Here is a 24,519-nt window from a genome sequence, read left to right on the forward strand (position 1 = left end):
TTCTAGCTGCACCAGTGCCTGGTCACGACTTTCTTCCTTGTTTTCACCCAAAACAAAAGTGCAAGACACAATCCTCCAAAAACTCGTGGGGTACACAGTTACTGGAAATGCACAAGGAATATTTTCTGATTTCAGCAACAAAATGAAATGAAAACCTGGTTAAGACCTCAATTCTAGTCTCTACCTACAGAGCAATCAAGATTGGCAATGCATTGATCCTTCTGGGCCTCAAATTTCCCATCTACCTACCACACAGTATCATTGTGAGGCCCAACGGAGGTATTGGGTGTGAAGGGGCTAGAGGCTATCTAAAGTGTGCTTGAGTGACAGTCCCAGTAAAACTTGCTGTTTACTTATCCTCAGCTTTTCATCTATAAAATGGGCCTAGTAATAGAATTGCAGACTTGTTGGGATGATTAAAACAGTCAGAGCACATGAACAGTGCCCAGCACATGTAAGCACAGCCTCAGTGTGAACTATCATCATTTGTAAAGCACTGTCTAGGCAGACCAGCTTATGAACACACAGACCGAAGTGGCTTTGGTTGTGTTAACTGCTGGGGACTGCAGAGAAAGAGGAGTATCTGTCAGAGAAAGATGAGTTCCCAGAGGACCATGAGGAAGCAGAGAGAGGAGCGAACTCTACCTGGAGATGGGGAGAGAAGGTGCTCAGTGACCAAGCCAGGGAACTCTCTCCTGCCCACAGTTCCCAGGCAGAAGGCGGACCTTGCAGGATGCAGGAGGAGGGGCATGTCTCCGGGCACAGTTCCTGTTCCCTGTCTCTGCACCAGTTGGGCAGCAGTCCCCTGTGTACTATAAGCTCCTTGAAGGCAGAGAAGTTCTTATTCATCTTTGTTCCTCCCCTGGCCTAACCCAGAGCCCACACCTAACAAGCTCTGGATAAATGCTTGCTGGTGGCCCATCCATCCTGGGCCACATGGGGAACTGATCACATCCCAGACCCCCCTGGGCTACACACCGAGCCTGAACTCCTCCAACCCACACTGGAAACTGTATGCTCTGCCTGTGACCTGGGGACACCGGTGACTCTGTGCTAATGTTCTCATCTGTAAATGTGTGCGCAATGTGTCAGACCCTTGCCTGCCTGGAAGGCTCTTAGGAGGGGGCACATGGTGGTGAGTGCTGTGCAACTGTTTAATGGCAGGGAATGGGTGTGAGGAGGGATGACAGAGTCCCAGGGAAGGCTCAGGCACTGGGACAGGCATGGCCGCCCAAAAGGAGCACCCACATTCCCAGCCCTGCTCTACTGCAGAATTGTTGGGGGGTGGGGAGGGATTGTTCCATCCTTCATGTTTCCTCAAGTCCACTATAAAGAAAATATAAACACACACTTCTTTGTCATAAAGGGCATAATACCTGGCCCCCAGAAAGTGCTTAAATGCTTGTTGAATATCCCTATGAGATCGTGTCTGAGACACTGTGTATACTAGAGCAGCCCTGGTCAAACTGTTCTACCGAGGAACTGTAAAAGCAGAGGCCAGGGTTATCACACACCCTACCCCAGGGCTCAGGGATCTCACCCTACCAAAAGCCTGAAAGGTCTTTTGTATAAAATGTGCATGTAGTTTTGCATTGGACTCCACGATATATCCAAATGTATCAAAAAGGAAAAGTGTATTTTCAATTTCTTACCGGTGAAATTACCTACCTTTCTTCCTCCTGCCCCTGCCCCTTAGTACATCTTCTAGCAAAAATGGATAGTCCAGGAAGATGAGGTGCTTTTATCTGGGGTAATTGGTGGTTCTGAAATACTCCCCAAACAGCCCTGTTTAAGAAGCACAGTAAAAGAGCCCAGTTTTATTTGTTTTTAATATTTCGGTGGGCCAACCTCTGCACCCTGCTTTACTTAGTTAGAACCCATGATCTTTGCCCCTGTGGGGTCCAGGGGGAGCCAGTTCCCTGCAGGCTGCCCTGCTCACCAGCTCCAGCCAGCAGGCAGTAATTGGGCAGATCAGACAACAAACAGCCTGTGGGCTCTCCCTCAGATCTCTACCTCCTGTCACTGCAGTCTCTGCTGCCTGACCTTCTGACCTGGCCTCCACGGAGCCTGCCCTCCCCTCCCTGGCCCAGCCGCTGGTAGTGCCTTTGAGCTCTTGCCTGCCTCCCAAGAGAGACGTCCTAAACCCTCCTCCGGCAGCCTGGGGCCCAGCCCTGCCCTCGCAGCTGTCATATCCACCTCTCGCTGGAAAGCGAATTGTGTTCCAGCTCTTAAAGACCTCCAGGGGAGCAGTTTCTACAACCTCTGCAGGAATCTCGTTCTAACATCTCACAACTCTCGCAGAGAAGAAGCCTTCTTTTCATGAAATCTCAATTCCTTCCTCTTGCAATGAGCCTGGAGTTGCTTTTATTCTCTACTGATCTGAGCTACACTTAAACAACCCTAATTCCTCCCGATTTTCTCATTGCTCGCCGGAGCATGGAGTGTGGGCTTTGCTCTGGTCAACCCTCATCTGCCGTGTGGTCAGCCCTGGGTCAGGCCCGGGGCCCTGGCTCTGAGACGGGAGCAGAGTGGCGCAGAAGCAGCGTGCACCCTGCTACCGATGAGGCAGGGCTGAGCCGAGGGTGGCCATGTACTGCTGTGGGGCCTTGGAGGAAAGAAATCAGCTGATTCTGGTCAAAAGCTTCTTGTGGGCCAGAAGCTAGAGATGTTTATGGGAAATACAAAACCAGGTCTTTATTCTCAAGAATAACACCATGAAAGAAGCAATTACTTACTTGACTCTGTGGACAGTGGGCCATGCTCAAGAAATTTAAATTCGCATCTCAGCTCTGCCTTTCATCAGCTGTGCCACGCTGGGCAACCACTTCACCTCTCTGAGCCTTTGCTTACGTGTCTACCTCAGAGGTAGATGCTGTATGTGCTCAGTCACGTCTGACTCTCTGCAACCCCATGGACTGCAGCCCACCAGGCTCCTCTGTCCATGGGGGTTCTCCAAGCATGAATACTGGACTGAGTTGCCATGCCCTCCTCCAGGGGATCTTCCTGAGCCAGGGATCACAGCCACATCTTTTGCGTCTCCTGCATTGGCGGGCGGGTTCTTTTCCACTAGCACCACCTTTTTTTTTGCTTCTGTGAAGTGCTACACAAATGAAACTCTTACTATAGCCTGGGTGAGAAGAAAATGAAGGTTAGGAAGACCAACAGATCTACCATTATGGGAATACAAATGCAAGATGCTAAAGGTCTGGGAGTGAAGTGAGAGAGAGGAAAGTGAGTGGCATTTCAAAGGAAGGACAGGCAGGTGGAAGTGACAGGTTGGGCACAGAGATGGGAGGAAAGAGAAGAGGAGGATGACAGGAGCATCATTTATGGAGCGCTAACTACGCACAGGCCCTCTGCTGAGTGCTGTGCATACATTATCTCCCGTGTTCCTTATAAAAGCCTATAATGAGTTTTATTATCCTGATTTTACCTTTGCATCTGGCAGGTCATAACAATAGCTCTGGACTCTGAAGCTGAACCTGTGAGAAGTCCATTCTATCTTTAATGGAATTTGGTGTCAAGATGAGGGTGGAGTTTTAGGACAAATTGGGGAAGAACCAAGAGGTGCAGAGATAGGGGGTGATGGAGGGGAGTTCTCAACAAACCCTGGTTAATTAAATCAGGGTGGAGTAATCAGAAGTAATGGACCCTGCAGTTTCCAAACAGGGATTCTGTCTCCTAATGAGAAGAGTTGCTAGCCCTGGTTTCCCTGTGACCCGCATGGATCCACTTGGCTGTCTTCTCACTCTCCAGATGGTAAGGAAAGGCCAGGGAACCTCAGCTCTTAAAGATGCTCCTGTTCCAACAGATCTTATCTGAAGCCCTTGAAGCCATAGGTGCTTTAGAATTCAGAAGGTTACCAAATATGCTGAACATGCCCCGTGAGGTCACGGGCAGCATTTTATAATTGGCCACATTGCTATTTCTGCAGTAAAATATATGAATGACCATACTAAGTGGGTGTGAAGATAAAATGGCTTCTCATCAGTTTGTCCGGTTTTGTTGCCAGATGAAATTTGGCATCAAACCCGTGGAAAACCAAAAAGCCCCCAAACCTATGTTTTGATTTTCAGAGATTTGGAAATTCGGAATTGGAGGTAGGGGACTGTGGAACGGTATTTTAGGCTCGATTGTCCCCAAAGAAATGAATGCATTGGGAAGAAGTGGGAAAGCAGCACCAGTAGCAGAAGAGAAACCATGACCTAGGAAAGAAGTGAGAGATTTAAGGGAGTGGGAGGAAATGACCCCTTCTCAAACCAAGCCATATTGGGTTGTGGTCCATTTTCTCTAAGGACTACATGTTTATTGGTGGCTGGTGAGTTTCAGGCAGGCTTGTGTTAACAGTGGCATATACACGGCGGAGGCACAGAAGCAACGTTTGAAGGGAAGCAAGTAGGGGTGAAGATGACAGAAGCTCTTGAAGAGAAACCACAGACCACGATGGACTTCCAGATGGCCGGAGAGCTAGCTCAGAGCAGCTTAAAACGGCAGCACACGCTACAAGCAAACTTCTCCAGGTAGAGACGGTAGACCTGGGAAAGAGAGACCAAATAACAGAGGGCATGCTGAAGTCCTAGAAAAGTGTAGTGAGGAAAGTCAGAGCCCCTTAGGATCAGGGGGAGCCTGGGAGCGATGACAGATACAGATGACTGTTCATAATGTTAGTCTGTACCCAGGCAGCCTGGGCACTTTGAGGCTTTGCCGCACTGTGGTGGAGTGGCTTTGTAGTCTGAAGGGCTGGCTGAGGGTACGATGGAGAGAGGAGGACAGTAAAGGGGAAGGCTGTGGTGGACCCCTGACTGCAAAGCTCTCTTTCTTATAACTTGTGTGACCCTCTGATCCTGAACCAGAGGAAAGAGTTGGTTCATGACAGCCCCTGCTCCAATGGTCTCTCAAGGTGACTGAGAAGACACACCCCAGATGTCTTGAGCTTTCAGAAAACGAAGTGCTGTGAAACTTTTTTTGAAACACTGTTGTCGTTCAGTCACTCGGTCTTGTCTGACTCCTTGCCACCCCATGGAGTGCAGCACACCAGGCTTCCCTGTCCTTCATCATCTCCTGGAGCTTGATCAAACTCATATCCATCGAGTCGGTGATGCCAGCCAACCATCTCATCCTCTGCCGTCCCCTTCTCCTCCTGCCTTCAATCTTTCCCAGCATCAAGGTCTTTTCCAACGAGTCAGCCTTTTGCATCAAGTGGCCAGAGTATTGGAACTTCAGCTTCAGCGTCAGTCCTTCCAGTAAATATTCAGGGTTGATATCCTTTAGGATTGACTGGTTTGATCTCCTTGCATTCCAAGGGATTCTCAAGAGTCTTCTCCAATATCACAGTTCAAAAGCATCCATTCGTCAGTGCTCAGACTTCTTTATGATCCAGCTCTCACATCCATACATGACTACTGGAAAAACAATAGCTTTGACTAGACGGACCTTTGTTGGAAAAGTAATATCTCTGCTTTTTAATATGCTGTCTGTCTAGGTTTTTGAAACATAAACATGTTTCATTAGAATAAATTAATCAACAAACTGTGTGTTCACTCTCTGCCCAGTTTCACACCAGGTTCTATGTGGTAGCTGAGTACAAGGTACAAACTCTGGACTTAAAGGAGTTTCCATTCTGAGAGGAAGGCTGTGCTTTCTGGGTAAGAAGCAATTAGAGAGAACACAGGACAATGTGTACAAGAGAGTGCTAAGATGTTGCAGACCTGCAGGAGGGCTGAAAAGGCAAAGCTCCAGCACAGGCCAGAGCAGTTTTGGAAGCTGGTGTGGGAGGTGAGACTTAATTTGGGTGCCAAAAGATGAGAAAACATTTCAGGCAAGTGTCCCGGGTAAGAAAGGGCAGAATCTAAAGGGACAGTACAGAGACAGTCGATGTGTTGGGAGGAGACTGAAAGAGCTGGATGGGAGTAAGAAGCCTGTTGGAAACGTGTGTGTGTGTTATCTGCTCGGGCTGCCATAACAACATACCACGGATCAGGTGGCTTAAACAACTGAATTTCATTTTCTTACAGTAGGAGGCTGGAAGTCCCAGATTGAGGCACCAGCAGGTTTGGTTTCTTCACAGGCTTCCCTCCTTAGCTTGCAAATGGCCACCTTGGTCTGTGTCCTAAAATGACCTTTCTTCTGTGCAGGGGGAAGGGAGAGCTCCAGTGTCTTTCTTTTCTTTTAAGGCCGCCAATCCTAAGGATTAGGGTCCCACCCTTTTGACCTCATTTAACCGTAACTATCTCTTTAGAGGCCCTATCTCCAGACACAGTCACAGGGGAAGTTAAGTCTTCAACAGATGAATTTGGAGGGGACACAATTCAGTCCATAAACGTGCATGTGCCCTGAGAAAGCAGGATGTGTCTGGGAAATTTGTGAGAGCAAGATGTCTACAGTGAGTCAGGCAGGACAGGGCTGAAGCTTCAAGTGGACAGAGACATGAAATGACTGAACAGACACGGAGGACATTAGCAGAATTAGAAACGAAAGGAGCAGAACGGCCCACTGGTTGAACCTTCCCAGGTTTAAGTGCAGAAACCAAATGCATCGCCTAGAGAACTTCCTGGAGAGACTGTCTCCTTCATTTCCTGCATTTCTCTGTCCCTCCCCAGCACTTCTGGTCCACTGAACCCTTATGTGGCTAGCTGCAGGAAAGCGTGAGGTCGTTGTAGAGCTGTTTTGTGTACAAAGCCTATTCACATCTGGAAGGCTAATATCTGATCATTACTGCACTGGTTAAAAAATCTGGTGGGTTTAGGTGAGGGGAGGCTCCACAACTGGGGCTGCTGCTCACAGCTTCACCAGCAGAGAGAGAGGTGAGAACAAAACCCAGCAAAGGTGTGCTCAGAAGCTTGGGATTGAGTGAAACTGGTTAATTACCAGTCACTTGCTGTCTCCCAGAGTTGGAGTTTCTGGCTAAGGAAGGCTCACAGATCATACAGAACATGACAACCTGCAACTTATTTCTACACTGAGAGGGTGGTGGGGACCGAGAGGCAGAGACAAGTGTGGAGCCGGGGCCATCACCACATGACTCAGATGCCCTCAAAACAGGGTGGTGGCATGAGGCAGCAGGGTACAGAGTTCCCCAGACTCCTTGTGGAGAGGACTGGGGATCAGGGGTACCCACAGGGCAAAAGTCTATTTGCACTTTGGCGAAGGTTCCAAATCTGCTTTTAAGGATCCATAAACGCCCTAACATTGCATGTTAACATGTATGTATATGATCGAGCATTTTTCTGAGACACAGACTCATTCCATTAATCATACTCTTGAAAGACTCAAAGGAGTTCTGTAATTCCCCAAGGGGAAGGTGATTGTAAACCACTATCCTAGACCCCTAGAGAAACAGGATGTTGACACTGGGCAGAGCCCCAAGAGAGTCCCTAATGATCCTGAAATTATACTTAATGTGTGTGTGTGTGTGTGTGTGTGTGTGTGTAAATGTGTATGCTTTTCTAGAGAAAGGATTCAATGGTTTTCATCAGATTCTCAAAAGCATCCACCACCCTCAACAAGTTAAGAAACTGAGCTAGATCCGGGACCCCCAGAGCTAGAAAGATTGCCTATCCTTTCCTATTTCTTTGCACAGGAGGGTCACAGCCTCCTGAAAGCAGGACCCAAAGTAGCCTCTGAAGGTTCTGCTCAAAATCTGGGGACACCTGGGTCTGGGGCTGGAGGGGTCTTCCAGGAAAGCAGACATTTGGAGTCAAGGGCCCAGAAGGCAGGGTGATGGTCATAAAGGCATCGATAGACGAGAAAACAGTCCTAGCTCCCTCCTCCTCAAATGGCTTATTCCAGGTCTTTCTCTTCCCAAGTCTGATTCCCCAGCTCTCGGAAACCCAAAGTCCTTATTCGGTTCAAGGTTCATTCAGTAAATCCTTACTAGGTAAATCCTTCCTGGCACCTATTATGTGTCAGGCTCTATTCTAGGCGCCTGACTTCAGATCTCTTTCCAGTCCAGCACGCGAGGACTTTGCGCACTGCCGATCAAGGGCGTTCTTCCCAACCTTAGCCCCCACTACATCCGGTCCTGAGAGGCTCAGACTATCCTGCCCACCGAAGTGGGCTGGGGTTTGATGAGTGGGGAAGCAGTACCTGTGAGCAAAGCGGTGAGGGAAGCTGGAAGAACCCGCTTGACCAGAGCAGGTGGGCCGAGGGCAGCCCTGGCCCAGGGCGGGTGGGGACTAGGCGGGATGGGATGGGGACACCGCCAGCGGGGCCAGCGGGGCCAGCGGGGCCAGCGGGGCCAGCGGGGCCAGCGGGGCCAGCGGGGCCAGCGGGGCCAGCGGGAAGGCGGAGGACTGGGAAGGAGGGGGGAGATGCTCCCCACGGCCGCCTCCGCCGCGCCTGATCTCGGGGCTGTGCTCGCCCGCTCCCCGCCCTCTGAGGCCGTCGCGAAGCTCCGCTCTCCATACTGAGCAGTCCCTGGGAGGCGCTCGGACACGTCCCCAGACCGGATAAAGATCGGCTCGGCGCTAGCTCCGCAGCGCGAAATCTCGCCATCAGCACTGCTCGCGCTGCCGCTCCGGCCCGGCCCGGCGACGCCAGATCGCTATCTGGGGAATCGGGAAGGCACGCCACTGCCCCTGCCGCCACCCTCCACACTGCACACAGGGGTGGCCGCGGGGCCCTGGGGCTCGCTGCCCTCCCCTCCCCCCTGCCTTCCTTCCCAGCACTTCCTCCCGGGGGACCCCTGCTTCCCGCCGGCCCCGGGCCCCCAGCGCCCCGCCAGACGCCCTCGCCCCCATCGCCAGGCCCGGCTGCCTCCTGAAGGTTACGCGACGCAGCGGCGAGGCGCGGGGGGCGCCCGCCCTAGCCGCCGCCTGCGCCGCCGCCCACCCCAGCGCCCGCCTCGCCGCGCCCGGCCGGCCCGGCTGCCGGCGGCTGCCACCGCAATCCCCGCTCCTAAATCAGCGCGAGGAGGCGCCCCCTCCCCCTCCCCGGCTCCCGGGGCTCTCCGGACCGCGATTGGCCGCGCCACCCCGGGCCCCCAGCTCCAGCTGCAGCGCCATTGGCTGCGGGTCTCCACCAGCCTTTACATAAGCCCCGGCGCGCTCGAGTGGAGTTGTATAAAGCGAGCGAGCGGCGTCGGGGCGGGAGGCTCGAGGCCAGCCCGGGACCGGGGCTCCGAGCTGGAAGCCGGCGGCGGCGGCAGCAGAGGCGGCAGCGAGCTCTGGCTCTCCGACGCCCCCAGGCGGCGGGGCTGAGAGAGCCCGAGGATGGCTGCGAGCGCGGACCCCGGGGTGAGTACCCGCTCCAGTGACCCCAACCCCTCAGGCAGAGAAAGTTTCTCCCGCCCTTTGCGCCCTCCCGATCCTCCTGCAGGGTTGGCGGGGGTGCTGGCGGGGAAGACCGAAACCGCTAAGGCGGCGGCGGCGGCTTGGTTTTCAACTTGCCAAGAGGCGCAGGACTCGACTGGCGCGCAGAGCCTCCCGCGGGCTGTGGGGAGAGGCCGGCGCCTGGCCGGAGGTGGAGGAGAGGTGGGAGCTGAGGTGTGGGGGCTACAGCTCTCACAGCTGGCAGAGAAAGTGTTGGGGGCGCCCTGGAGGTCAGCTGTTTGGGGAGGGGGCGGCGGAGCTGGGAGGGGGCGGAGCAGGTGAGGAAGGATGTGCGTGGGGTATTGGGGAGTCACCCAGCGAACCAGGCTCAGCTCCGGGTCGGGGAAGCTACTGGCCTCTGCCGGCTGTCTACGCTTCCAGGGTGGGGAAAAGCCCTGGGGGAGGCTAGCGCTTCCCCCCCCCCGCCCCCCCCCCGCCCCAAAGCCCCGGGAACCCGAGCTCCTGAGCACAGCGCTGGGTGGCAGAGAGCTCCGGGAGCCAGCTCCGCGCGGCTTAGCTGTCAGCTGCCTTTGCTGGACCGAGGTGTGGTCTGCTTGCTTTCATCCAATCTTAGACACACCAGCTTCAGGCATTCCAGGGGAACCGGGGGTCCTCCTCCGCCCAGTGAGGGGGCGGGGGGAGGCACATGGAGGTTTTTATGGGGCAGGAGGTCGAGCTTGGGGGCATGCCCAGCAATGCAGCGCGGTTTTTCACAGCATAGTAGTTGAGAGTCCTGGTTAGTCCCCTTTCTGCAGAAACCAACTCAAGAATCCAAAGTCATCCCAGCCCTGGATAGGAGCCTACCAGAGTGGCGGTGAAATGTGCCTGAGGTTGGGGTAGGAGGGTCACTTTTCTTCCTCGGGGAATGACTAATGAATATTGCTGCTGGTGGTGCTATGGGGTACACCTAGTGTGGCTACTCTGTGTCCCAGGAGGTGCTTCAGCTCTCCAGGCAAGACATTTTCTTCAGTCACTCTTGGAGTGTCTTCTGGGATGGGTGCAGGATTTCCCAAGTGAAGCCAGGTCAAAAAGGAAAGGAAGCAGGTTCCAGGGATAGGGAACAAGTCTGTGGTGCTGTCTTGAATCAGGGGAGAACTCTCGTGGGAAGAGAAATGCTACGGGGAGGGAGATTTTTTTGACCCTGATGACTTGGGCTGCAGCTATCCAAGACTGAATTGGAGCAAACTCAGAGTCACCCTGTACCTCTCTCTCAGCCACAAGAGAGGGGAGATGGAGAATGGAAAAGTGGGAATATGGCGGTTGTTCCAATATGGCCCTTGAGGAAGCATTTGCTCTCCATCTGATTTAAGAACATGTTACTGGCAGCAGGTCCTAAAGTCCATTTAAGAGGCAACAAAGGGAGGTTAAGGTCTACATGCTGGCACAGTGGACCACAAGTAGAATATTCTGGTTTATATTTGGTACTAATGGTCTCTGGAGAAGGTCAAAAGTGGGCTGCTCAGTTGGGGCTGTCTCCTGTACCTCATCCCCAAACGTGGATGAGGGTTTTGAACTCCTGGGGCAGCTACGTCAGCTGGAGATCTTTTAGCAGGGCTCTGGATTCATACCCCCAAACCTAGCTCCGTCTTCTGCCCACAGTCAACATTTTCCTGCTGCATTTTCCAAGACCTTCTCGCCACTGGGGATTTGTACAGCAAAATACCTGCTTGTTGCTCCTTCTTCTCTTTTCTCCATCTGGGCTGCACCTGCTATTCCGAACCCTGATGTTTATTACTCTGCACCTTGATGTTTGGTTAAGATGCCCTATCGCAGCACAGTAGTGCCCTGTGAATGTGTGGGCCAGTGGTCTATGTAATTCTCGAAAGTGAAATATGTTCTTAAGAGAGCAGGACTGCAGACCAGGAAGGCAGGCTTATTAAACAGCTTGTGACAGACAGTCCTGTTCTCAATCTTGCAGCCTGCTTAGGCAATGGAAGCTGCCCAGCAAGCTCCTTGGTGCCCAGTAGGGGGCGCCAAAGGCACCCAGCTCAGGACCACTGTCTTACTCACTTCTTGCCCTTCACTGGCCATAGTAACTTAATGCTTGAAGCAAGCTCAGGCCTTTAACCGTCACCTTCTTGATTGGAACCCTTCTACCACGTACTTCCTGGACTTCAGGTGGTCCTGTGATCTCAGGTGCAAGGAGATAGATACAAGTACAGCATTCCAAGGAAATAGAGCTGGTGCCCAGCCCCACCTGCTCTCTGAAATTATCCTTTGTGCTTGGTGGGGGTGCGTTCTTTGAACTTGTTGAGTATTCATACAGCCCCAGAATATTAGAGCTAGAAGAAAGGGGCCTTGAAGAGCACCTACTCCAAAGCCATCCCACGTGCAAACAACTTACAGATGGGAAAACTGAAGCCCAGTCAAGGCAAGCATCTTTCCCAAGGTCACATGGCTGGTGGAAGAGTTAGGACTGGGTCCTAGGATTTCCTGCTACTGAGAACTCTCTCCGCTCCCATGACCTGCTTCCTCTTTACTATGGAGATTGATGTGTGTTCTGCACAGTTGTTGATGTTGTGTAGTGGCTAAGTTGTCTCCAGCTCTTTTGCAGCCTTGCAGACTGTATATAGCCTGCCAGCCTCTTCTGTCCATGCAATTTCCCAGGCAAAAATAAGTGTTCATAATTGCTGGCTGAACAGACATTGGTAAATTAATACATCTAGTAGCTTGGGGAAAATTTCCTCTGAATCTGTTATACAGACTGAGAAGGCAAGGAATAGATAAAGCTCTTGTAATGTACATGTACAGGTAACAGAAATTTCTAGTTATTCTTTCCCCTTCCTCCATTATCTTGTCTTGTTATTCCAAGTGGTCATGTAGGGAAAAACAATGCAACTCCAGGTTTCTCTCCATGGACTTAGGAATCAGAAGTGCCCAGCCCCTCAAGATGATCTTGGAACCCAAGCCTAGGGCTCTTCCTTCTGCTCAGGAATGCTGGAGTAGGGTCTCTCTGTCCCGTAGTCACACCACTGCCTATGGGACCTCCAGTAGTTGGATTCTGGGTGAAGCGAAGCATTTCCAACCAGTATTTGCCCATTTCCCCATCCTTGCGGCTCCCAGCTCAAGGTCAGAGTGCTGGGATGTTCTATTTTTGCAAAATCCTCATGTGAGGGTTTCTTGGGTGACCTGGAAGATACTACCATTTCCATTGCCCTTTTTCTGTTCTGAGTCTGGCTGTCGACATCTGAGCTGGGCCCTGGGAAGGAGGTTTGCTGAGTGACCTATGGGCTGCCCCTCCTCCGGAGTCCTCTCCCCACCCTGCTCCTTTGCCCTGTGCATGGAGTTTCCCCCAGAGTGTCTGCAGACTTGGCGGTGACCCTCAGGAGAAACCAGTGATTCCGAGAGGCAGATCCGCTTCTGTCCCTAAGGCTCACCCAAGGGATGCTTGTTGCCAGGGAAGGTGCTTGAGTTTTCTCATCTCCTTCAGGCTCTCAGACAAGTTGTGTCTTTGTCTTCAGGTGGGGGAAGTGGGTGGTAGGATAATGTGGACCACAGAGCCACAGTCCCTTCCTTGAAAGCAGGGTTCTGAGAGCCTGGACTAGGGATTTGTGCCTGCTCCCAGCTCTGTCTGAAGAGTTGTGCCTGCATTCCCAAGGCTTGGATTTTTCTTGGATAAGACCAGAGGAATATAAATACATAAAACACAGTGATAGCATGGGATCTCTAGATTTTTGTTTGAATGTGGAAGCGGCATTAGACATTGAGGAAACAAGAAGTTGCCTCTTACATGAGTCCCATGAGATGAGTGACCCTTATTACCTGCTCTCGCTGGGAAGGCAGCTCAGTAGTGGGAAGGATGCAGGCTTAGAATGTGACTCCCCGCTTCCTGCTTAGGAACCCTGGACAAATGTTTAACCTCTGCATGCCTCAGTTTCCTCCTTTGTAAAATGGTGAGGCTTCCTGTGATGAGGGTAAGATAGTGAGCATCAGGGAAGATAGTCTTTAACATGGCTCTGCCCTTGGTGAGATATAAAGAAGAATGGATGGGAGGGGATAATATTACGGAGTCACTGGGGACTGCGCCGGGTCTTCCTTTTCCCTGTGAAAGAGACCAAATGTCCAGGTTTGCACATCAGCCTCTGCTCGTTGCAACATCTGGGCTGTGGACAAGACCTCCTTGACAGAGCTGCTGTCTTCCTTTCCCCACATTGGGGCTTTCATATGGGGGTTCTGCCATGCTTGGGGAAAAGAAATTTTACAGGTCCCAGGATAATTCTGAGTGTGATGGAAGGCCCTGAGCTATTGATTCTAGGAAGGATCTTTGTGCTAGGAGAAGGCTTCCTCGGAGCTCAGTGATTTAAGAGTGCTGACAAACCCATGCTCCCCGGGCCTCCTGCAGGCTGCAGATACAGGCTTCTGGGCCAGCCAGGGTTCTACGAGGGATTTCTGGGGAGCCTAACTGGTTGCTTAGGGGACATAAACCTGTGAACTCTCCTTAGGAGAAAGCATGAAATCAATTGGTTCATTATCACACTAGACATCCCTGGACCATGGAGGGCATTTAAGAAATGAGAAGCTAGCAAAGGACAAGGAGGTTGTGTTTGGAAAGTCTATGGAAAAGTGTGAAGGGGTTGGAGAAAAAGACCTTTCTCCACTGAACCACATGATCTTGACCTTATTGAAGTCCTTGGCCAGTGAGCGGAGAGATTACTGTGCCCATGTGGCAATGGCTGTAGACATTTTTGATTGTGACAGCTGGATCAGGCGGTGCTGTTGGCATCTAGGGGGTAGAGGCCAGGGATGATGTTAACCATCTTAGCGTGCACAAGACAGGCCCCGACAAAGAACTGTCTGGCCTAAAAATGTCACTAGTGCCAAGATGGAGAAACCCTGGACCAGAGCATCACAGCATGGACTCACAGCATGTTAGAGGTTGAGGGATTTTAGCAGTATTCTCACCCAACCCTCCCACTTCACCGCTGAGGACCCTGAGGTCCAGAGGTGAAGAGAGCAACCAGAATCACACAGCAAGTGAGTGGCAAAGCTCATCTGTGCCTCAGATCTGCTGTCTCCTAAGAGTGGCTTACCCAGACTCCCCCCAGCGTTGTTGTGAAGGTTCAGTATGAGCTGTGAAAACACTTAGAAAATTCTAAAGAGGTTATTATTAATATTGCTATTATTAAGAATTGGGGAGTTTGGAAAGCTCTGTTTCTGGCTATGCCACTGACTCATGGTACAAGTTTGGTGCATCATTCCCCTGCCCCCTAGGCCTCTTGTGTGAGGGCCTGCGGGGTTCTGGGGGGGGGGGGGCGGTGGTCTCAGCAAATGACAATTTTATCATGATCATTATCTTCAAAGAAAAGTCCAAAGATCTGCCCTTCAAAAAGCCTAGACACTTTAAAAGAAGATAAAAATTTTCCTTGAAAGAAATCATGTTGACTTCGTAAGAAGAAAAACGTTTGCTTCTTGGAAAAACTCCAGTCCCCGGGCCCTGTGAATTGGTTCCAGCCCAGGAAATCTGATCAACATCCGGAGGAGAAGCTGAGAGCTCCCCAACTGACAAGCGGGCTGGATTTGTCCCCACTCCCTCCAAGACTTCGCCACCCTTTCCTGCTCAGCCCTCTTGGCACAGGGACGCTTTGCAAGGAACCTGAAGGAGGGGTGGGCAGGCATGTCATTAATTAGTAAAACCTCGTTTACTTAACAGACATATTCTTAAAGATCTCTTCCAAGGGACGTTTTGACATATTACTTTAATTAGCCATAGAAGAATCGAGAGTGCCGAGAGTGTAAAATGACCCTTCCTGTAGTTTCCAGTTACTCTTACCTTTGTTTGCGCCCAATAAGTACAGTGACAAGGTCACGGGGGTCACTGCAGAGCTGAGAGGTCCTGTTGACTGAGGAAGGGACTGCGGGGACTTCTTCCCTCCTTTACTGCCACTCCACCTACCTGGAGAGCCTCCCCACTTCGTGAGACTTGCATTGGCATCTCTACCCTCCTTGGGGATAGGCAACATGCCCAGGAACCCGATTCCCTGCCTGGATGGACAGAGGAGCCTTGCAGGGTTCCTGGGAGCAGCCTCAGCTGGGGTTTCTCACTGAAGGCCTAGCCCTGCCCTTGCCTTCCTTGCACTCAGGATTGGAGGTAGGAAGTCCCTAGAGGCTCTCCTTAGAGTAGGGTTCTCCAAACAAGGAGCCATGGACTGGTACAGTCTGCGGCCTGTTAGGAACTGGGCTGCACAGCTGGAGATGAGCGACAGGCATTCGAGTGAAGCTTCATCTGCTGCTTCCCATTGCTCCCATTACTGCTTGAACCTTCTCTCCCTCCATGGAAGAATTGCCTTCCACAAAATCTGTCCCTGGTGCCAAAAAGGTTGGGAACCTCTGCCTTAGAGGACCAAAGCTACACTGTTCCCCGCCCAAACTGGGAGGGTGGACACACACACAGACCTCACCCAGTTCCTGGCGTGAATGTGCTGAGCGTCCTGCAAGTCCAGGGCAGGCCAGCCTCCGGAGGTCAGTCCGTGTAACGAGACTTGGTGAGCACATGGGCCCTTTCTCTCACTTTGCCCCAGGGATGTCATGTTCCCTTGTGCCCTGGTCTCAAAGAACAGACTTTCTTGGAATGGCAATCATGCACCAGTCATCTGAGAAGCTATGTATATCCAAAGAGCCTTTTGCAGGCAGGGAGAGAAGAGTCCCGGAGAAGGAGAAATGCTGCCTAGCAAGCAGCGGGGGCTGAGACACCATGTCTTTTGTTGTCAACTGCAAATCCAGCGCCTAGCATAGCATTTCAGAGAAGGCGATGGCACCCCACTCCAGTGCTCTTGCCTGAAAAATCCCATGGACGGAGGAGCCTGGTAGGCTGCAGTTGAAGGGGTTGCGAAGAGTTGGACACGACTGAGCGACTTCACTTTCACTTTTCACTTTCACGCGTTGGAGATGGAAATGGCAACCCGCTCCAGTGTTCTTGCCTGGAGAATCCCAGGGACAGGGGAGCCTGGTGGGCTGCCGTCTATGGGGGTGAAGCGACTTAGCAGCAGCAGCAACATAGCATTTGGCAGAGGGAGGGGCTTCACAGGTGCTTGGTGGGTGAACAAATGAATGTGTGGATGTAGGCAACCAGTCTGGGGTAGAGTTGGCCCTTGGTATTAAAGTGGACCTCCAGTCCAGCTTTCTTTCTGGCTTCTTCTTCCCAGAGCAGGCACTTGGCCCCAGGGCTCTGTAAACCCACAAAGGTCCTACTGATCAAGCAAGGTCTGAAAGTGAAAGTTGAATTGACAACCCTATGGACTATAGCTTGCCAGGTTCCTCTATCCATGGAATTCTCCAGGCAAAAGTGCTGGAGCAGGTTGCCATTTCCTCCTCCAGAGGATCTTCCCAACCCAGGGACGGAACCCGGGTGTTCTGCATTACAGGCAGATTCTTCAATATCTGAGCCACCAGGAAGCCCCCTCAGGAGCCCACATAAGACCCACATGTGACATGGTAGCAGCTCAGCCTGGACGGGCTGTTTCTCTTCCTCTTCATCTCCTCCAGGTGCTCACCCCCGGCCCCCTCCAGCCCCTCCTGCAACCAGGCTGCTCCAGGAAAGCCCGGCGCAGATCTATCTTGGTAGCTGCAAGCTGATAGAATAGATGATCATTTGGATTTCCACCAAAGACAGACTAGGGAGTGAATCATTGCTTCACGGCAACATTCCCAGGAGGAAGCTTTTAAATAGCAAGGTCCACTAATGCATTTTAAATGATTTAGGGAAAAAACCTGACCCATAGACACTTACGCCCAGGAAAGAACTTTGGAGGTCATCCAGGATGTCCAGTCCCCTCTGTGATACTCTCACTCACTGTTCGGAAACATGGCCAGCCTAGTGGCCCTGCACACTGCTGCCCCAAATCTAAAATGCCATTTCTAAACCTGTCTGATCATGACTTCAAACCTCCCGCTCCTCACTCTAAGACAGGCAGGCTCTACAGGCTCCAACTGCTGCCTCCACGTGAACAAAGAATTGTCTGGCCCAGCACATCAGTAATGCTGAGACTGAGAACCCCACGACCAGGGCATCATCCCTGCCCTCCCTCCTTTCCCCACTCCCCCCTCTGAAGGGCTGGAGCAAGGACTCCTCAGATGGGTCAGTTTGGGAGAACTGGGCATGGAGAGCCCTTTCTGGACTTACCTCCCTGCCCATGCTACTCTCTGCCACGTGCTGAGCTTAGCCAGGCAGGCTCAGGCCCACCCCTACCCACAGGGAGGGCTGCAGGAGAGAACAAGTGCACCAGCAAGCACCTTGGACCCCACTCCAAAGCCTGGCCTTCCAAACAGCTGCATCTGTAATGATGGGGGCTTTTTAATCTCTGTCTGAGCCCCACCTGTCTCCTCCCCTCCTCGCCTTTCTTCCCCTTCACTAATCCTGAATATGAACAGGGAGGGAAGTGGGATGCTGTTCACTGGACCCTTTCAAACCCCAACACTCAATCTGGAAATCTGGCGTCGTATTTGGTTCTTGCTTCCTCCTCATTTTTCACAACTTCTGGATCACCGAGTCAGTCTGCTTCACGACTCTCTCTCAAAGCTGCCCAGTCTTTCCATCCACACTGTCAAGGTTCTGCCCCCCCCCCCCCATCCTTCAGCTGACTAGCGGTAGTGCTTGGTAACTGCTCCCTGCTTACTCTCATCTTGCCCTGCTTGTAAATCTTGGAGCTGATCGTCACTCTTCAGGCTAATTCATGGGACCCTGTACACAAGCAAACAGATTTTTTTTTTAATTGCAATTTCTTATAACAAGTACCATATGAAGAATGAGCAGTATTAATAGTAACACTTACGTACCATTGACTATGTACCAGGCACTGCTCCAACCCCTTCTGTGGATAATCTCCTTTAATCCCCATAGTAACCTTAGAAGGTAGGTACCACTATTGTCACTCTTTTACAGATGAGGAAACAAAGGCACAGAGAAGTTAAGTAACTTACCCAAGGTCACACAGCCAGAATATGTGAGAGCCAGGATCTGTGTCCAAGCCAACTGGCTCCAGAATTGATGTTCTTAGACACTACACTAAATAATCTCTTTCACTAAATGGTCTTTCTCACTGATCTTAAACCAAGTGAGATGGGAACACACAGTGGAAGGAGCAAGCATCTGCCCGGGGCTGCCAAGGAAGGCCTAAGAGAGAGGCGCTGATGGACTGGCCAGAGGGACAAGGTGAAGAAAGCATTCCAGGCCGAGGAGCCAGCGTGTGCATGGCGGCCGAGCAGGGTCATGCAGCCCCTAGGAGGCTCGGTGTGGCTGGGGTGGGACAGACACTGAGAGAGGCTGCGGCTAGGAGGTTGGAAGAGGCTGTGGATGCCTCATGTGCAGCAAAAGGGTTAGGGATGACCTTGCTGGAGAGACAAGTTGGAAAGATGGCCTCAGTGGAGGGAAAGGCAGGGGCTGCTCTGCGGTCACTCACTCAGTTATTCACTTCCTGGTCTCGCGCACCTCTGCCAGGCACTGTCCAGGCACTGAGAAAACAGCTGAGAACAAAGTAAAGTTCTTGCCCCAGCGGAGCATGCATTCTAATGCCTCAGTCACTGGCATTTCTCCATGCTGTCCCCTGTCCCCTCCTCTGCCTTGCCAGCCTGGAAGACAAATGCCAGCCCTTCTGCACCTCTATGTCCTATGCATCTTACCCAGCACCATGAAGATATAAGGCTTCCTCTTCCTTCCCTCTGCCTGGAGAGAGCTCCCGCTGCTGCCTGTGGCTGCACTTACAGGAAAGAAACTTGGTCCTACTCCAGAAAGAGGCAGATGAAAACTCAGGGGACCCAGGCTGGGAGGCGCCAGAGAGACCAGCAGGCTAATGAAATGGTGTTTCTGCAAGTGAGAGGACAAATGGAGTCTCCCAGCCTCACGCACAAAGCGGCATAGGTCCTTAATGAGTATTATTAACTGCTTGGACTTCCGGGTCTCTAAAATGGGAAATGAAATGAGAGAATGCATGCACAGTGCCTGGCAAACAGTCAGTACTTGGAAGGTAATGGTGATAGCAAGGATGCTATTGCTACTGATAAGTGTTGTTTGAGTGAATGAATGCCTCTCAGATGGAGTCCAGGCCCACCAGGTGCTCCCGTGCTGCGGCGGCTGCCAAAGGTTCAGTGGAACTCACAAGGCTGTCAGACTTTGAGGCATAGACTGGCTTCTGTTGCTGATTCGTCTAGGGACCCTGACAGAATTCTTTGACTTTTTAAACACTGCTTTCCAAATGCAAAACCTCTCAGTTTATAGTCATATACATATCCAAACTTCAAGCATTTTGCAGATGTTAAGGACCAGATTAGAAATGATGCCTGAGGCATGGCTTCTGACCTCAAGGAGCTTACAGTCCACAAGGGAAGAGACATGATACAGCGGTAGGCATTCAGAGTAGCAACAGGTAGAAAGAGCGGAGAGCCCATAGGAGGGAGGGTATCGAGGTGATGGGGAGTGGGAAGGGCAGGCAGGAAAGGCCCCCTGGAGAAAAGGAATGATGCACTGGTCCAGGAGCTTTCAATCTCAGCATTATGACATGCTGGGCCAGATAATTCTTTGCTGTAGGGGGCTGTCCTATCCACTGCCAGCTGCATCCCTGGCCTCTACCCACTAGGTGCCGATAGCACCCCCTTCCCTGAAGGGGCAACCAAAAATGTGTCCAGGCATTGCCAGATACTGAGGGCAAGAGAGGCAAATTGCCCTTGGTTGAGAACCGGTGCTCTTGGCCAATGAATGGAAGGTCCTCTGGATGGGAACCCGAAGAGGGAAAAATGAGTGCCCCCAATGTGGGACCTCTAAATAGGCAGTGCTAGGAGGGCAGGTTGGGGTGACTTCTGGTTCTCCAGACTTTGAGGAGTCTAATGTCTTCTTTCTCGTCTCCTCCTGCTTCTCCTGATTCAGCTAACTTAGCATCGTTTACCGCTCAGCTACCCCACCCTACCTGTGTGGAAATGTTCTTCTTCTCCTCCACGTGTCTAATCTAGGTATCTTTGTTCCCCTTCCTCTGCAGCACCCCTCCCTCTGTACTGCAAATGTTGACCAGCCTTCTTCCTGGGACCTGGGCACGGAGCACAGTCCCCAGCTCATGGAGCAGGGTAGCGAGGGTCGAGGGGCCGCACAGGAAGCGTCACCGTGGGTCAGTGAGCTCCCCAAGCTCTCCTCTGAGGATGCCTCAGTCCCAGCGCTCCTTAGTGAGTCTCTGTGGGTCCCTGGTGGCCCAGCCCATGCAGGGTGGAGTGTGCCACGGCTGCTTCTCTTCCTCAGTCTCTGCTCTCCTGCAGCTTCTGGAAAGGGCCTGTGCTCCCCACTGGTTCCCACATCTGAAGCACTCGGGGCCCTTGCTTTTGCGAGAGCTCAGGGTGGTGTCCTCGGTGCTTGCGATCATCGCTAAAAAACTGCTTGCCCTAAAAATTGCCCTGGAAGCCTCTCCCCACAGCTGCCTGACCCCACATCAGAGATCTAGGTTGCTTGGTTACCAGTTTTCAGACCCAATTCAGAAGAGTCCCGAGGCCGCAGAAAACAGTTTGGCTGCATGTGACCTACAGCCAATGTCTAAAGACTGCCTAGCCTTAAAGCTATCTGTGTGAACGGCGAGAAAAGAAGCAGTGAGCCTGGCCTCCGAGAGGCATTCCCTAGCTCACTTAACCCTTAAACCCACGGCATGTCGTAGGATTCCCATGTTACAGACGGGGACACTTGAGATCAGGATTAAGGAACATGCTCAAGGTCGCCTGCTAGTTTCTGGTGGAGTTGAGGTTCAAGTCCAGGCCCCTGACTCAACTCTTTGTTTATTTATTTTTCTCTATTTCACTGAGGATTGTTCAAGACATTTGCTTATAGAACATTTTTAAGAGATTATTACAAAGCCATTCTTCCTGCTGCCTGAAACACAAGTCCTACCGCCTCTCACCCTTGTTAAGACCCCTCTTTGCTTCCTCCTCCCTCCTCCCCTGCAGGAATAGCTTGGCTGCTTACGCCCTGTGCCCTCTGCCCAAACTCTACCCTTGGTACTTCTCCTCACCTTCCCTGGGCTATGCTGCCCCTGGATCCTCCCATTGCACTTACATCAGTTACTACTTAACGCCACTCCTGCCTGTAGATACATAGGAGGTGCTTGATACACACCATTCAAGAAAGCAAAAAACGTTCAGTTCAACCTGCTTTTTAAAATTCTATTTTTAACTTTTCTCCATGTTCTTCTAGAAGACTGAGATGTTCACAGTGGTGTGACAGGAGGTTTCTGAGCCAGCCGTGTAAATTGTAGGGTCACCCGGCACCTGCTGGCCTTCTGCTCCAGGCAGTACCATCCTGCTCTGCTTTCTTCCCCAAACTCCATATCCTGCCTCCTCCTATGATGCTCTCTGGCTAAACAGATTTTCTTGATAGACCTCAACAAGCTGGTGATGAATTCTGGTAGCAGAAACATTTTTCACTTCAACTCCAGCTGCAGCTTACACTCCCATCTGGGGACCACGAGTCTAGGGTAGTGGTTCTCAGCCCAGGCTGAGAATCTGGGTGCAGAACCATTAACATAATCAGGGGAGCTTCTAAAAATACAGTATGTGGCACCCGAGTCCTGCCCCAGACCAGTTATATCAGAAACTGGGGTAAAGGATCTGGGCAGCAACCTATCTCTAAAAACTCCCCATGTGATTTGACTGGGCAGCCAGGGTTTCAAATCATCAGTCTAGAGCCTTACTTCTGAAAGTAGAGTCTTGGGACCAGCAGCCTCAGCATCACCTGAAGGCTTGTTAGAATGCTGAATTTCAGGCCCCACCCCAGACCCACCAAATCAGAATCTGCATTTTACCATGATCCTCAGGTGATTTGTAAGCATGTTACAGTTTAAGAAGCACTGCTTTGGGGAAAGAACAGTTTCAAAATAACTGTATAACAAGTTGCAAGCAGTTTCTGCTGATTCACGTTATCATTTGGACAGAGTCCTTCCTTCTTCCGTTTAACAAACATTAAGTGCCTCCGAGTGCTCTATACCATGATGGTTTGGGTTTAGGGGAACACACTGGCCTGCTTATTTATCTTGGCTTGCAAATTCCTGCCCATGCCCCATTTTCTCTAGGCTCTGCCCATTAATAATAGCTGTCTATTGCCTACTAGGGAGAAGGCAATGGCAACCCACTCCAGTACTCTTGCCTGGAAAATCCGATGGATGGAGGAGCCTGGTAGGCTGCAGTCCATGGGGTCAATAGGAGTTGGACACAACTGAGTGGCTTCACTTTCACTTTTCAGTTTCATGTGTTGGAGAAGGCAATGGCAACCCACTCCAGTGTTCTTGCCTGGAGAACCCCAGGGATGGGGGAGCCTAGTGGGCTGCCGTCTATGGGGTCGTACAGAGTCGGATACAACTGAAGTGACTTAGCAGCAGCAGCATTGCCTACTAGACCTGATGACATCCCCTGCCCCTGCCACCACACCAGTCCCAACCTTTTCCTTCTTCTCAATTCTTTGTCAGAATTAAAGTCAGAATCTCTCTTTGTCACTCCCTATCAATTGTGGTAATTTCACTTTGCGCTGAAGATACCTAGTACTTCGAGTATCTAATGATCAATAAGCCTGCAGCCCTAGGATTGGTTTCAGCGTCTTAGATCTAGAAACAGAGAAGTTTCTTAAACTAATCACTATAGTATATATATATATGGCTTATGGACCATAAATGTGTAGTTTATGAACCCTGACCATCAGAATCAAGTGGGAGCTTATTCAAAATATAGATTCTTGGGCCCTCCTGCAGATCAATTGAATCAGAATCTGCATTTCAGCAAGACTTGCAGGTGATTCATATAGTACATATTAAAGTTTGAGACCTCTTTCAAAAGGACTTTCGCCCACTGTATACAGTTGTATTCAGTGCCCCTGACCTCACAGCAGGCCACTGTTGACCCATGCCTCCACCAGAGACTCCTGGATGCAGACAGGCACGTCTGGCTCAGTCTCTTGTGGGGACACTGCTCCTTTCTCCTGGGTCCTGGTGCACACAAGGTTTTGTTTGTGCCCTCCAAGAGTCTGTTTCCCCAGTCCTGTGGAAGTCCTATAATCAATACCTCTGGCCTCCAGAGTCAAAGCTGGGAGTTCTCAGTCCCTTTGCTGGATCCCCAGGTTGGGAAATCTGTTGTGGGTCCTAGAACTTTCTTAACAGTGTGAGAATTTCTTTGGTATAATTGTTTTGCGGTTTGTGGGTCGTCTGCTCGGCAGGTCTATGGTGGGGCTAATGGCGACCTCCTCCAAGAGCTTCCTAAGTGATCAATGCAAAGAAATAGAGGAAAACAATAAAATGGGAAAGACTGGAGATCTCTTCAAGAAAACTAGAGATATCAACTGAACATTTCATGCAAAGATGGGCTAGATAAAGGACAGAAATGGTATGGACCTAACAGAAGCAGAAGATATTAAGAAGAGGTGGCGAGAATACACAGAACTGTACAAAAAAGATCTTAATGACGCAGATAACCATGATGGTGTGATCACTCACCTAGAGCCAGACATCCTGGAGTGTGAAGAAAAGTGGACCTTGGAAAGAATCACTACAAACAAAGCTAGTGGAGGTGATGGAATTCCAGCTGAGCTATTTCAAATCCTAAAAGATGATGCTGTGAAAGTGCTGCACTCAGTACGGCAGCAAATTTGGAAAACTCAGCAGTGGCCACAGGACTGGAAAAGGTCAGTTTTCATTCCAATCCCAAAGAAAAGCAATGCCAAAAAATGTTCAAACTGCCTCACAGTTGTACTCATCTCACACGCTAGCAAAGTAATGCTCAAAATTCTCCAAACCAGGCTTCAACAGTTCATGAACTGAGAACTTCCAGATGTTCAAGCTGTATTTAGAAAAGGCAGAGGAACCAGAGATCAAATTGCCGACATCTGTTGGACCATCAAAAAAGCAAGAGAGTTCCAGAAAAACATCTACTTCTGCTTTATTGACTATGCCAAAGTCTTTGACTATGTGGATCACAACAATCTGGAAAATTCTTAAAGAGATGGGAATACCAGACCACCTGACCTGCCTCCTGAGAAATCTGTATGCAGTTCAAGAAGCAATATTTAGAACTGGACATGGAACAACAGACTGGTTCCAAATTGGGAAAGGAGTACATCAAGGCTGTATATTGTCACCCCGCTTATTTAACTTATATCTGGAGTACATGATGCAAAATGCCGGGCTGGATGAAGCACAAGCTGGAATCAAGATTGCCAGGAGAAATATCAATATATCAATATCAATATATCAATAACCTCAAATAT

The 24,519-nt window shown here is 51.0% G+C and overlaps 1 protein-coding gene across 2 annotated transcripts in view; it reads left to right on the forward strand.

Annotated features, from left to right (window-relative positions):
- CRTAC1 (cartilage acidic protein 1) overlaps positions 8,863–24,519 on the forward strand; it is a 151,888-nt gene continuing 136,231 nt past the window's right edge. For both annotated transcript variants that reach the window (XM_018041584.1, XM_018041583.1), the window contains exon 1: positions 8,863–9,233. In XM_018041584.1, coding sequence (XP_017897073.1) covers positions 9,210–9,233 — 24 coding nt within the window. In that variant the 5' untranslated portion in view covers positions 8,863–9,209. The remainder of the gene's footprint in view (positions 9,234–24,519) is intronic.

The sequence above is a fragment of the Capra hircus genome, chromosome 26 (assembly GCF_001704415.2).
Source record: "Capra hircus breed San Clemente chromosome 26, ASM170441v1, whole genome shotgun sequence".
NCBI classification, from domain to species: Eukaryota; Metazoa; Chordata; class Mammalia; order Artiodactyla; family Bovidae; genus Capra; species Capra hircus.